The sequence below is a fragment of the Saimiri boliviensis genome, chromosome 13 (genome assembly GCF_048565385.1).
Source record: "Saimiri boliviensis isolate mSaiBol1 chromosome 13, mSaiBol1.pri, whole genome shotgun sequence".
NCBI classification, from domain to species: domain Eukaryota; kingdom Metazoa; phylum Chordata; class Mammalia; order Primates; family Cebidae; genus Saimiri; species Saimiri boliviensis.
The window spans coordinates 107,681,101-107,695,662 of record NC_133461.1 but is presented as its reverse complement, the minus strand read 5'-3'; the positions used below and the strand labels follow the sequence as shown (position 1 = coordinate 107,695,662).

The 14,562-nt window shown below is 41.1% G+C and overlaps 1 protein-coding gene across 7 annotated transcripts in view; it reads left to right on the top strand.

Moving 5' to 3' along the window:
• MCPH1 (microcephalin 1) overlaps positions 1 to 14,562 on the top strand; it is a 312,577-nt gene that overhangs the window by 51,598 nt on the left and 246,417 nt on the right. For all 7 annotated transcript variants that reach the window (XR_012513049.1, XR_012513048.1, XR_012513046.1 and 4 more), the window contains 1 exon segment: positions 4,375 to 4,484. Coding sequence is in view for 3 of the 7 variants with exons in the window: in NM_001279990.1 (NP_001266919.1) it covers positions 4,375 to 4,484 (110 nt within the window). In the remaining 4 variants the exon portion in view is untranslated.

Sequence of the window (14,562 nt, the reverse complement as noted above, 5' to 3'; positions counted from 1 at the left end):
TGTATATATATATATATATGTATACATACATTTTCATTACACTGTTGACTATTCAAATAATTCACAAGTGTATTAAGAACCCCCTTTCCCATAGCCCGCCAGCCCATCTCACTGGGGCTACAAGACTAAACAATCCTAGAAGCTTGATGTGCGTTAGTCTTAACAGGAAGGCTATTGACCATTTAACTGATTAGTTGATTCAATCATTTATTTACATATTTATTTTTTATCAATCAGATGTTTATTCCACATCTACTATGTTCGTCCAATGTATAAACAGTGAGAGGTAAGGTTAATAGAAAGTCTGTCTTCTTGCTTTAAAGAACTTAGCTAAGTAGGGAAGATACAGTCAAGATAATTTACATACAAATATCAGGAAATTCAAAAGTCAGAGCAATTACTTTCAGTGGAAATTAAAACATTTACACACATAAAATTGATATTGTAATGATCTCTACAATGATTACAAAGAAAAAAATGTCACATTATTGAAGCGTGTTAATTTGCTTTTGTTTTTTGGCAGAGTGAGCAAGGTGAACTTGATATTTTTATAGAAGAATATGAGTACAGTCTTTCGTTAGCAGAGTTTTGCTTGTGTAGAACTGATATAACTTGCATGTATCCCAAAGGTATCTCTGGAAAGGAAATTTTTTCTAGGTGTCTTTTAAGGTTCTTTCCAGTCTTAATATTTTGCATACTACATTGTTAAATAAATTCATATTCAGATTTTCAAAGCTTAGAAGAAATTTCTCATCGGATAATAAGTGTCTATTTTTACATGTTAAAATTATGGATGATTCAGTCTTCCGAAGCCTTTTCAACCCTTGTCTTGACTAATGCTTTGTATGAGTCAATACTAATTATTTAAATGTATTATTAGTACTTGCATTACAAGTCTTAATTTTGTGTCTTGGAAGTAGAAAAGTAGAATGTGCGGGAAAATAAATGTTAAAAATAAGAGTTATTTCTTTGGCCTTAGCGCTAGACAAAATTTCTGCATGAGCCAAGTTTCTCCTACCGTCTTTGCAATGTCCACTTCTTCATCTCTCCCTTTGCTGGTATTAGAGTTTCATATGTCCTTATACCTCCTTGGCCTGGTTGTGGCTCCACAGTAATCCTCCTAGACATTTTCTTCTCTCTTCCCTCAGTATCAAGACTTTTTTCTTTTCTCTCTCTTTTGTGTGTGTGTGTGTGTGTGTGTGTGTGTGTGTGTGTGTGTGACAGAATCTCATTCTCTTGCCGGGCTGGAGTGCAGTGGCATGTTTTTGGCTCACTGCAACCTCTGTCTCCCAGGTTCAAGTGATTCTCCTGCCTCAGCCTCCTGAGCAGCTGGGATTACAGGCATGCACCACCACATCCAGCTATTTTTTTTTTTATTTTTTATTTTAGTAGATACGGGTTTTCACCATGTTGGCCAGGATAGTCTCAAGTCTCTTGACTTCGTGATACACCTGCCTCGGCCTCCCAAAGTGCTGGGGTTACAGGCGTGAGCCATCGCACCCGACTAAGACTTTTCTTAATCTTGGTTATGTCTGTTGAGTAGCTGAAGGTTGTGATTTATCTAATTCACACAGAGAGGTGAATAATTGACCATTTTCTAGCTTTCTTTGTTGTGTTTTTATTTTGATGATATTGTTAATTCAAACAAATTTCTAAATGATGAAATTTCAGATAACACACAAAAATGTTGGGGCTGTGAGACTGATTTTTGTATTTGATCATTTTGTGAAAACTAAGTCAATGAATAGTGTGTAATGAGGTTAGAAGGAAAATAAGACATGAGAGGAAGATTTATGGCTTTTACAGGGAAATGCCGTGGACTAAATTGTGTCCTGTGACCCACAAATTTACTTATTGATGCTCTAACCCTCAATGGGATAACATTTGGAGAGGGTGGTCTTTGGGAGATATTTTAGATGAAATCTGGAAGGCAGGGGCTTCATGATGGAATTAGGACCATTATAAAAAGCCCTCAGAGAATTGGCTTCCTCTTAGCCTTGGCAAGGTGGCTTTCTTCAAGCCAGGAAGAGAGCCTTCACCAGAACCCTACCATGCAGGCATCCTGATCTCAGTCTTCAGGCCACCCAGTCTGTGGTATTTTGTTATGGTATCCCCAGCCGAAGAAGACATAAGTTCATCCAACTGGGGTATGTTGGAGGAAGAGCAGCTAAAGGGTGCATGTTAGTTGGAATTTCTTGGAGTCATTGAAAATAGATGTCCATTAGGTAGTTGTGTATATCCAGCCATACCTCAGCTGGGAGGTGTGGACGGGTACAGAGAGTTAGGTCTCTTCAGTAATAGATGACTTTATGGGAAGTATAAAATCACCTTGGGGAATGAGAAGGGAGCTGATGACAACCCGTGAAGAAGCCACACTTAGGAGCAAACATGAAAAGAGTCGTTCAAGAAGTGGGAGAGTCAGCATGAGGAGACTAAGTGTTTGTTTACTGACCTCCAGCCAAAAATGGAGTCCAACCAGTCTTTTCACAAGTACTTTGCACTCTCAACTGCTTTGGGTTTACCGGTGTCACTGTTGAAACACACTGGCAAATTAAATTACTGTGGCAGAGTTTATGAAATGTTTTCAGTAACCAAATAATATATCATTTACTTAATTTGCTTTTTGACTCCATGATTTGATGAAAATGTGTTGTTAACAATATCAGTCTTTTTTAAGTTTTAAAAGATCGTGATGCGTTTCCTAAACGTAATGTTTGTAAAATGCTTGATAGCCTGTTGCATTGTTCAGCAAGAACTGAGGCAAGCGGCTGTGATAAAACTTCTATTGAATACACTAGGAAGCTGCAAATTGGTTCATGACTCAGTAGCAGAGCACTACCTCCCCAGTTAGATCTCTAGTCCACTGCTTTTCTGATTTTGACAAACACGTGCTTCAAGTAGATATTTGTTGTTTAGAAAGGAAAATAAGTGCATAGTAAATATAATTAATACGAATTATTTTTAATCTTAAAGATGAAAAAGAGATTGCATTTATATTCTGCCCTGGGGGATACAGTGGGCCTGGGAGATAAGTCAGTTCTCGTCAACCATAAAAGATACCCGAGGAGGTAGGGAATCAGTCAGGATGTGACTGGTTTGAGTCACCGCTGGATTCAGTTATCAGGGATTATGGCAAAGAGTGTAGGTTGGTAGGTTTGTGGTTTAGAACTGGACCCTAAAATGTGTCCAGGGCCCAGGCTACAAATAACAACTAGCTTGAATTCAAGAAGGTATTAACATTTTTATTCTGCATCTTTTTCACTTAGATAGGACTCTGTTTTTGAAAAGAGTGACAGTTTTTACCTTAGACTCTCCAAATTTAGCTATAGCTGGCTTTATAGCATTTTATCTGTAAATAAATCTTTCTCAGGTGAGTTTTAATTTCAGAGGGCACTAATGTTAATTTCACCTTGTATTATATTTATTCATCTGTCTACATTGTCTGTTGGGTTGGGAGCTCTCTAATAGTGGGACTATATCTTGTGCATTTTGCATCTCCAGTGGGAAGATCATTAGCTATTTGTTAATCATTAAGTAATCAACGGTGCCATTTGGCTATCACCTGACTGGCAGGTTCTAGTTCCCCAGGCTGCTTGCATAACTTTTGCTTCAAAGTTTGCATTATACCACTGAGACCACGTTACGGTCCATGTTAGCTCCTCCTTCAAAATCCCAGTGAAGTCATAAAGTAGGCAAACTGTTTGAAGGAGGAGGAAGGGTGAGAGTGAGAAGCACCCTCTAAGCATCAGATGAATCAAATCAAAGTACGCGTTTCAGACTTCATTGTGGGTTACTTAGGTCTACACAGGTTAGCATCTAAGGAAACCACATTTCACTTGGTGAATATCCTTTCGGTTTGTGTGTCTTCGTGGCAAGGTGCTGGTCTCAGGAGGAAACCTGCGGGAGTAAAATAATCATTTGTGAGTCGAAGCCTGAAGCTCTGTACTAAAGACTGTTTTCTAGAAAATTTCAAACTGACCCCAGAACTTAGGTTAATTATTACCTCTGATATGGAAACTGCCTACTCTGAAGAGTTGTTCTTCGTCATTATTTTAAAATCTAAGAATTGAAATTTGAAGAGTGCATAAGATAGGGGTATACATTTCTTGAATTATGAAATGGATAGAGTTGATGCTATAGAAGAACATTGTAACCTGATTGTTACTGACCATTGAGTTAAGTGAATCACTTGGGATGTTGGAATGTAATAAATTGAAAGTTCTAGATAGATCTCAAAGAGCAAGACATGCACAATTTATTTAAAAAGCTTATAACTTCCTGTTTCCATTTTGCATAAATGTGATTTTTGTTTTGCTTAAGCTGTATTTAGTCCATGTAAAGTTCTAACTAATCTTTAATCCACTTGGGTTCTAGGTGTTAAAAATAGACCAACAGGGCTTGATGTTTTAGATGGCTCATGTGAAGGCTTTAAGGACCTCATCCAACCTCATGGGGAATCGAAGAAAAGCGAGAGAGGCAAAAAGGTCAGTGTGTGAAAATATTATTTTAAACTTTCAAATGCTGATACATCATAATGTTCTTCCTTGGGTCAATGAAACACAAACTAGTCTCTGACTTGTCTTTTATTTTTAAAAATTGATTATGGGTAAATGCTGGAGAACTCTGAATATGAAACTGAGAGTGTTGGTTTCATTCCAAAGAATTACTATTGATAGACCAAGCTTTCTCATATCAGTCTGCTAATGCATTTCTTGTAAAAATGCCTGTTGCTTTTCTCAAGCAGAGAATGTTGGTTGTACCAGTGTTTCTTGCCATTTTATAATCTGAATAAATATTTACTAGGTAGGAGGTGAAAAAATCCAAACATTCATTCACTTGTAAACTAACCAAGCAATCCAAGTAGATATTGAATAATCTACTTGGATTGCTTGGTTAGTTTACAAGTGAATGAATGTTTGACCTCAAGCCATCAGAGTGAAAGGTTTATATACTAACACTCAGGCACACCCATTCCTTTATGGTTTTGGCTTTAAAACCTTGCTCTTTCTCTAAAAAACTTCTCTTGCATGAGTATATGAGGAGGATTTTAAATTTTTTGATTATTCAATATCTACTTGGATTGCTTAAATTTAAAATTAGCCATTCTATATAACCTTGTATCTGGCTTTTATAAGGCCAAGGAAGTACAATGTAGTGAAACCTAAATTCACAATGCTAGGGAAAAGCCCTACCAATTAACAAGCAGCACATGGAAAGAATGACGGAATAGACAGATCTGCAAGGGGCTTCTAGGTCCTGATACTCAGGCTGGAAGAGAGGGGCAGCTGCATGTGACCTGTGGAGGAGAAACCCGACTCCTTTGCTGCTTACCTTGGCAATGGTTAAAAGACATTTAAAATTACACAGATTTCATGAAAGTTGGCAGTAACTTGTGGAAACGTAGATTTCTTTACTGGTGCTTTCTGGTTTGTCTCAGAAAAAAATTGGAGCAAAAATATGGAAAGGAATCCTATTTCAGGTACTGCAACAGATGTGTAGAGAGACTGTCAGGTCCTGTAACATATCTGTAACTTGGCAACACCCAAAGCACCTGCTCTGCAATAGCATTACCCACCCTGGCTCCACTGCAGCTTGTGCGACCTGCCCAGCACGCTGTCGGAGGGCAGAGCCCTTCCTAGAACGCTGGGGGCACCGTGGCTGAGTTTGTGCTTTGCATCCCTGGTTCTCAGTCTTTTTTCCAACTGATATGTGGCTGCTTGACCCAGTTCCTTTGGAAAGAAATAAAGAACCAGTTTCCTCTGCAGCTAGTACTGTTCCCACGCCTCTCTTGCCCATGTGTCCCACTGCAGGTGGCCCACAGCTCTGCTTTGTGCCCTTCCACTTCACTGACACTTTATCCACTCTCTGCCCTCTGCTGATGTCTGCCCAGGGAAGCGGTGGGACCTCTCATCTCTGTTGCCACTGTACTTGGTACCATGTCTGGCAATTTTTTTTTTAAAGTGCTCAGTAAATATTGATTGTTAAGTTGCTTGTTACTCGCCATAAAAATGCTCTGTCCTGTCTGATGAAAAGGCATGACATTTGACTTTTTCATTTGCCCGCTATGGAAGTTACTATTTCAGACGTGTGGTATTGCCGTCCAGCACCTGGGATAGCCCTGGACTGGATGGGCTGGGTCTGTGGAAGCACTGGGTTAGGGACAGGCGTCCCGGGCAGGAGTGTGGCCCCTTCTTCCTTATGAGGCATCTCACTGTAAATGGTGTATGAATGGGAGATGAGTACCCGTTTGACCTTCTGTCATTCTTCTGTAGATCAAATAGTAAGTGCTCCATGAATACAAGGTGGTATTGTTGTCTTGAGTAATGATAAAAGAATGAGTGGCGGGAGTGAGGGACTACCAGGTTGCCTAAGAAGAGGTGAACCCGCCCAGGTTGAAAACGCAGTGGGTCAAAACTGCTGTGCTGATCAGTAGTAGGATCGCACCTGTGAATAGCCACTGCACTCCAGCCTGGGCAACATAGTGAGACCTCATCTCTTAAAAAAAAAAAAAAAAAAAAATAGAATAAGTGGTTAGAGAGGGAGGCAAAATGCAGAATCATAAATCCACACCTCCGTATCTGCTTTCAACTGCTGTGGTCAGGAACAAAATTATTCTCATAAACTGATCTGCCTAACTTGTTCAAATTTAAGTCTTCTTTTAAAAATATCTTAAAACATATTAGTAAACTTTGCCCTCATAATTTAGAATGTTAGTTCTGAAAGGGATCTGCCACTTGTGGTTCTGCATGAAGAAGAATCACTAAAAGCAGGCTTTAAATGCAGATTTTCTGGGCCAGGCACAGTGGCTCACGCCTGTAATCCCAGCACTATGGTAGGCCAAGGTGGACGGATCACTTGAGGTCAGGGGTTTGAGACCAGCCTGGCCAAAACCTGTGTCTACAAAAAATAACAAAAATTGACCAGGCCTGGTGGTGGGCGCCTGTAAATCCCAGCTGCTCAGTAGGCTGAGGTGGGGGAATCACCTGAACGCTGGAGGCGGAGGTTTGCAGTGAGCCAAAATCACGCCGTTGCACTCCAGCCTGGGCCACAGAGTGAGACTCTGTCTCAAATAATAAATAAACAAATAAGTGCAGATTCTCTGGTCCCACTTGAGACCCTCCAGGCCAGCAGCTCCCTAGCCCCGTACGGTGCCCATCCTTAATACGGAGGGGACGAACAGCCAGAGGAGAGGGCGAAGAATCCACCTTCCGTATCACGTCTTGCCAATACCAGAACCAACAAGACCAGGGTTTTTCCTCTCACAGAATTTTCTTCTTAATCCATTTGTCATTCCAGTTCACTACATAGCCTTTTCTTGAAGGAATCAGTGCTTCCAGACTGGGCTGTGCATGGGATTCACCTGGAGGTCTGTGAGGTATGTGACCGCCTGGCCCCAATCCCAGACATGCTGGTGTCATTAATACAGGGTGTGCCCTGGCCATTAGGATTTTTTAAAACTCCTGAGGTCATTCTAATGCAGAGCAAAGTTTGAAAACTACTGCCTTAGGGACTTTAGTAGAATTTAAACAAGTAATTTATCCTAAGAGAAGTTTTGTTTGTTTCTAAACACTTCTCATATAAACTTGTTTTATTTTTAGACTCTACAAGACAAAGGCTTGAAGTCCTGATTTATTTGCCTAAAGGTTGAGTGAGTGTTTTAGGAGTGCAAATTTAGATAGCAATATAGATGAAGGACTATGATTTATTACTTTACAGTTTAGAAGGAAGAATGATATAACTTTTTAAAAAGGCAACATTATTTTATTTTATTTTTTTTTTTTTTGATATGGAGTGTCACTCTGTCACCCAGGCTAAAGTGTACTAGTGTGCTCTCGGCTCACTGCAACCTCCACCTCCCGAATTTAAGTGATTCTTCAGCATCAGCCTCCTGGCACCTAACACCATGTCTGGCTAATTAAAAAAAATTTTTTGTAGAGATAGGGTTTCACCATGTTGACCAGGCTGGTTTTGAACTCCTGACCTCAAGTGATCCACCCTCCTTAGCCTCCCAAAGTGCTAGAATTACAGGCATGGGTCACAGCACCTGGCCAGCAACATTACGTTTTAAATATACAACTTCTCGGTAGTTTGAGATGTTTTGATATGAGCATGGGAGAGAAGTTTATGTTGATATGTTGTAATGAGTCTACAGAAACACTAACATTTAGTTTCCTGGTTTTAAAAGTATACAATGGAATTGTGGAAGGATTGAATTGGTGAATAAAAATTAGAAGTTTCTGACTTGCAGCTTACAAATATAACATTAGTATCTCAATCATTCTCTTTTTCTTCCCCATTAAATAGATTTTACCTGCTTATTTTGTTCCTTGTTAGATTTCAAGATAATCTGTAAGATAATCTGTGTTAAACTGAAATTTGGAACTTAACATGGCCATATCTTTTTTTTTTTTTCTCTGAGACAGAGTCTGAATCTGTCACCCAGGCTAGAGTACAGTGATGCAATCTCAGCTCACTGCAACCTCTGCCTCTAGAGTTCAAGTGATTCTCCTGCCTCAACCTTCCAAGTAGCTGGGACTACAGGCGCATACCACATATTGTTATGTATAAGGATATATGAAAGTATCAAATTTGATTAAGCACAAAATTGTTTCTATTTCCTAAAAAAAAAAAAAAAAGAAAGAAAAAAAAATCTTGTAGTTGAATATTAATGTTGAAAAAAGGAAAGTTTACAGGAAATATCTTTTATTAGCTGATGAGTGAAGCCAGTGCGTCTACTGGAATGGAGAAGGGTAAGGTCTAGAATATAGGCCTGACATTTTTATATTTTCACTTGAGAGCTGGCCTTCCTGTATTTCTGAGGTTAGAAAAATGATGTGACACTGAGACGTGTCTCGTGGCCCTAATGACTTCATTTGCTTTTGAATTTTAAGTTTGAAGTAGCACTTGAAGATAATGTCCTATCTGGGTAGCCCTGCAGATGGGACTGTCAGTCAACGAGAGCTGTCAATCCTGAGTCCCGAGTAATGGCAAGGTGCAGGGTGGATGGTATAAAGGTGAGAAAGGTGGTCAAGCCTGGGGCCCACGCAAAGAGCAGCACGGCCTTGCTGTGGCCCAGAGGCGGATGTGGAACCTGCTGGAAGAGAGAGGCTGACGTCGGCCGCGGCAACAGGCTCTGGGCTTAGACAATTCTCATCTTTGTGATTGTCGTACCAGAGTACTGTGTTTGTTCTTCGTCTACTTGAGAGTCACAGGCCTTCCTGTCTTTGATCTGTTCTGGAAACTTCTCCACTATTATTTTTCCTGCCTGCTCTCTCACGCCTCCATTGCGGAGAATGCAATCCAGTGTATTATCCTTTGCTTCTCTAGCCCATGTGTCATTAATTTCCCTCTACTTCTTTCCTCTTATATCTCCTCATTTCATTCTGGATCTCTTCTACTGATTTCCTTTCCATTTCACCTTTGACTCTTTTTAAGTCTATTCTGATGCTAAATCTACATACTGAGTTTTAACATGTATTATTTTTCAGTTCTCGTTATTCCATTTTATTTTTTAAATTATCTTTTGTAGAGATGAGGTCTCCCCATGTTGGCCAGGCTGGTCTGAAACCCCTGGGCTCAACCAATCTTCCCACCTTGCCCTCCCAGAGTGCTGGGATTATAGGCAGGAGGCTTCACACCCTCTGTTTGATTTTTAAAAACCATTTCCAGTTCTCTGCCAAAATTACTAACCCTGTCTTTTATTTATTTGTACATATTAAGTGAATTTCTTTGGAAATAACCCCCTCGTTAATTTCTGTTTTTCTTGCCTGTTGTTGTCAGTCATATATTCCGTATCTAATATGCATGGTTAGTTTGTATCTTCCTGTCAGGGACTGAGACGATTTGGAGCTGGGCTTCTGTCTCTGTGAGGCTGACTGCCCCCAGGGAGTGTGGACTTTTGACGTTGGCTCACCTCTTCTTCCATGGGTTTCTTCTTCCTTGACTCACTGACGCAGTAACTAGGCAGTAACTGCAAATAGCTGGGGCTTGTTTGTTTGTTTGCAGCTTGTCCAGCTTTTCTGAGGGATCATAGTGAGAGGCGATTTCAAACTACTTATTCCACCATTCCTGGAGCCGATGGGTGAATTTTAGTGGACACTTAAGAAAACTTTTCTAAATAGAGTTTTGGTGTGAATCCTTCTCTGAGAAGAGAGCAGTAAGAGGCCAAGTCAAAGAAACAGTTTTGAAGATGAACATGTAGGTCATTGTTTGCAAAAGACACACTAAACACCTGTAATGACATCAACTCAGTTTCTCTTAAAGAGTGGAAAAAAATATATGATTCCATGAAGAATTATAGAATCTCAGAGCTGTAACTACCATTAGAGATTATTTTGGTTTAATAACTATTTTTATTGGCAAAAGTCACTCTATAAATCAGTGAGAAAAAGAGTTTGCTTTTTTAAGACTTATTTTAAATACACATGTTTAAAATTCGTTGACACTTTTTTTTTTTTTTGAAACAGTCTTGATCTGTTGTCCAGGCTGTAGTGCAGTGGCCCAATATTGGCTCACTGCAACTTCCGCTGCCCTGGGTTTAAGTGATTTTCATGTCAGCCTCCCAAGTAGCTGGGATTATTGGTGTTATACTACCATGCCTGGCTAATTTTTCTATTTTAAAATTTTTTTGTTTTTTGTTTGGTTGGGTTTTTTTTTAGTGGGGACAGGGTTTTGCCTTGTTGGCCAGGCTGGTTTTGAACCCCTGACCTCTAGTGACCTGCCTTCCTCAGCCTCCCAAAGTGCTGGCATTATAGGTGTGAGCAGCCGTGCCCGGCCTGTTGAGACTTTATTTTGAAGATCCATTTAAGCAATTTTATTAGCTCTGTAATCTTAGCTTACAGCATGTAGGTCATTCACATTGATAGTTATACATCTTTTTGGAGGGAAAAAGTATAAAATGATGAATTCTCACCTGTTTTCTTTGTTACTTGTTGAATATCATCAGACATAGAACCCAAAGAAGCTATATATAGATACCGGCACTCTGGTAGAAATAGATGAATATGATTTTTTTCTTCTCCAGGGTATTTGGTTTATTCTGCTTCTGGATTTTGTTGTTCAAAATATTGAGGATTATCCTCAGCACAATTTTTAATGTGAGTCATCAGCAGAACAGCTTTTCATAAGTGGCTAAGTTTTACGATCTCATTTTGGAGTCATCTATGCCAGTCCAGCTTGTAGTGTGCGAAGGCAAACTGCGGGTCAGAGCACAGAAATGTTTACAAAGGCTTTCCTGAGCCTGGAGGCCTGGAGAGATATGAAGGAACAAATAGAGCATACTTATTTTGATAGTGGTTTAAAAAAATTAAAGAATTACACACCAGATAGAATGCTTAAATTCCTAAAAGTTTTTCTAATACGGTGCAAAACAGTAAGTAATAGCTTGCATATGCTCTGATAGTTGCTGGTTCTTACATTTTTGCTAGAATATGAGCCCATAAGGTCATAGGCTGTATCCTGTTCATCTCTTAATATTCAGAAGGATATAGTATCACAAACAAAATAAGTGCTCAGTAAGTATTTCCCGAGTAAATAAGAGATGCATTAATTTCCCTTTTACTTTTTTTTTTTTTTTTTTTTTTTCCGTGACGGAGTTTCGCTCTCGTTACCCAGGCTGGAGTGCAATGGCGCGTTCTCGGCTCACCGCAACCACCGCCTCCTGGGTTCAGGCAATTTTCCTGCCTCACCCTCCTGAGTAGCTGGGACTACAGGCACACGCCACCATGCCCAGATAATTTTTTGTATTTTTAGTAGAGACAGGGTTTCACCATGTTCACCAGGATGGTCTCGATCTCTTGACCTCGTGATCCACCCGCCTCGGCCTCCCAAAGTGCTGGGATTACAGGCGTGAGCCACTGCTCCTGGCCCCCTTTTACTTTTCGAGTGAACATGCTTAAAATATTTCTGGTGCTCCTAACCATCACTCAGTCGTGACAGAATCACCGTCATGTACTGCATTTGTTTTTGAATCTTCTTCCTAAACTTGAGAGACGGTCTTGTATTAGTAAAGGATGGATTCTCTTATCCAAGGCTGTGCATTGCAGTGCATCGTTGCTAAAGCGTTGCCCCGGAGACAGGTGCCTGGGTTCAGTCCCAGCTCTGCTACTTACCTGCTCTGTGGGTTCCATGGTGTGGAACAAATTACTTAACATCTGTGCCTCAACTTCCTTGTGTATAAAACAGGGATAATATTAATAATAGTACCAGTCTTCCCAAAAGATTAGTGCTAGTTAATTGAGTTGAAATATGCCAAGAGTTTACTACAGTATCTGATATATAGAAGTGCTCAAAAAAATGTGAGCTATTTTCTTCAGCACGAACTTGGGCAAGGGTCCTGCCCACATATGCACTGTCCTTTGTTTTGCAGCTGTAACTTGGAGTAGAGTAGGTCTCTCTCAGCTGCCTCTTCCTTTCGCACTCCCAGAGACTGCCATGTGTCTTTAATGAAAGTGACCCTAAAAATTCCGGGACAGCCCACACTGTGTCTGTCTTCGACTTACTGACCACAGGCATGCCAGGGCCAAAACAGAGTCTCTGGGCATGGGGTGGGGATCGGGGTATAGCTTTTTCTGAAAGCTCCTCCACTCTTTCTGAGGTGATGGTCATCCTCCCATTGAGAACCTTTGTTATGGGGTGAGATTAGGCCATTCGAGGGACATTCTGCTCTGTCATCTCACCCAGGAGGCGGAAGACTGAGTTCTGTGGTCAGAAATGCCGCCTTGGGGGATCTGCTTCCTCAGAGTTTTCAAGAGATGCTTTCCTTATCTCCAATATCATTAGAACCTTCCTGAAAGAACCGAGATCTGTCAATAGACCTGCGTGCGTTGTGCATAGGGTCCTCACAGCCACCATTTACTGAGCACTGCGACGGCTTTTTAGATTAAGTTGTCTATTTCTCAGTCATATGGAGGTGCCGAAAAGAAAGTCTGTTTCACAGTGTTCCAGGCATGTCTTGATTGCGGAGGCAGTAGATTGGGAATTACAGCTCATTTGGGTCTGGCTTCCCCAGAGGAGAAGGCTCACAGTGGAAAGAAGATAAAAGGATCCCAGTGTTGGGAATAAAAAGAGTACTAGATGCCCAGAGGGCAGGAAAGGTCTAGCTCCGAGGCAGGGTGGCCAGGCCAGCTAGAGGCAGGAGGAAAGAGACCTGAGGAACACAGATGCCTTCCTGAGCAAGGAAAATAGGATACTTGAGCCACTTTTCACATAAAATGGATTATTTTCCTGCTGTTTCCTGTCCTTCAAGTAAAAGGTCCTGGAATGAGTACGTCACTCCTGTCTTGGAGACCCTAATATTTAATGAATGCCGCTTTACACTTTGCAGTAATGCCAGGCCTTTGGCTGTTTTCCATTAGATAGTACAATTGGCTGGAAGCATACACTCTTACAGCTTTGATTTTCATTTTAACTTTCAAGTTGAAAGAGCGGTGACTCATCCAAAGGACAGGTGATATTTATTTTTTTTCTTGAAAAGGCAGCTCGGCTATGTTGTTATCACTCGTTTAGGGGAACTGCCACACTTCCTCCGGGATGACACCCTTTGTAAATATCCATGTAAATCATTTCCATTGTTCAGACCCGCTGTGCGCAAAGATAGGGCCTTTAGTGCCGACCACCCGGGCCGGCGGTGAGCTCTCGAAGATTGAGGTGCCCTTGCTTCCTAACACAGCTGTTTCAGTGATCTGTACTTGCTTTGATAAATCACTTTTGGCAGAGTGTACCCAGAGCTGGCAGTGGCGGGGAGGTGTTCGTTGTAACAGGTGTGGGGTCCGTCAGCAGATGTTGCTTGATGAAGCCGTTTAAAACCCAGCTGCCTCTTGATAGCCTCACAGTTGCTCTCAGCCCCCATTAGCATGTTGTTTTTCTCTTGTTATGTATGAGAGAAAATATTTCTACAGAAAACATTAAATAGGATCTTCAAAGAACTCCATCTTTTTAAAAATGTGTTTTTTTCATTCAGTAACCGATTTTGCATGCATCGCAAATGTGTGGTTCGGAAACTGCCAAATGTGTTTTGGACTGGACATGGTAGAAATGAGGACCAGACAGGCAGATCTCCTGTGCCTCAGTGGTCGTCTTAGGCCATGTAAAGGTGGAGGCCACGGACAGAGGACACTCCTCCCTGGGAGATCACAGGCACTGAAAGAAGAGCTGGCCAAAGAAATCCATTTAACATCTGCTGTGTTGGCTGGGTGTGGTGGCTGTAATCCCAGGACTTTGGAAGGCCGAGGAGGGCAGGTCACCTGAGGTCAGGAGTTCGAGGCCAGTCTGGCCAATATGGCGAAACTCTGTCTCTACTAAAAATACCGAAAATTAGCCACGTATGGTGGTGCACACCTTAGTCCCAGCTACTTGGGAGGCAGAAGCAGGAGACTCATTTGAACCCAGGAGGCAGAGGTTTCAGTGAGCCAAGATTGTGCCACTGCACACCAGCCTGGGCAACACAGTGAGACTCCATCTCAAAAAAAAAAAAAAAAAAAAAAAAAAGATCTGCTGGGGGGCATTCTGTGCGCTTGGCAAAGACTTGTACAGGCCCGATTTAAATAGTGACAGCCGCTAGCT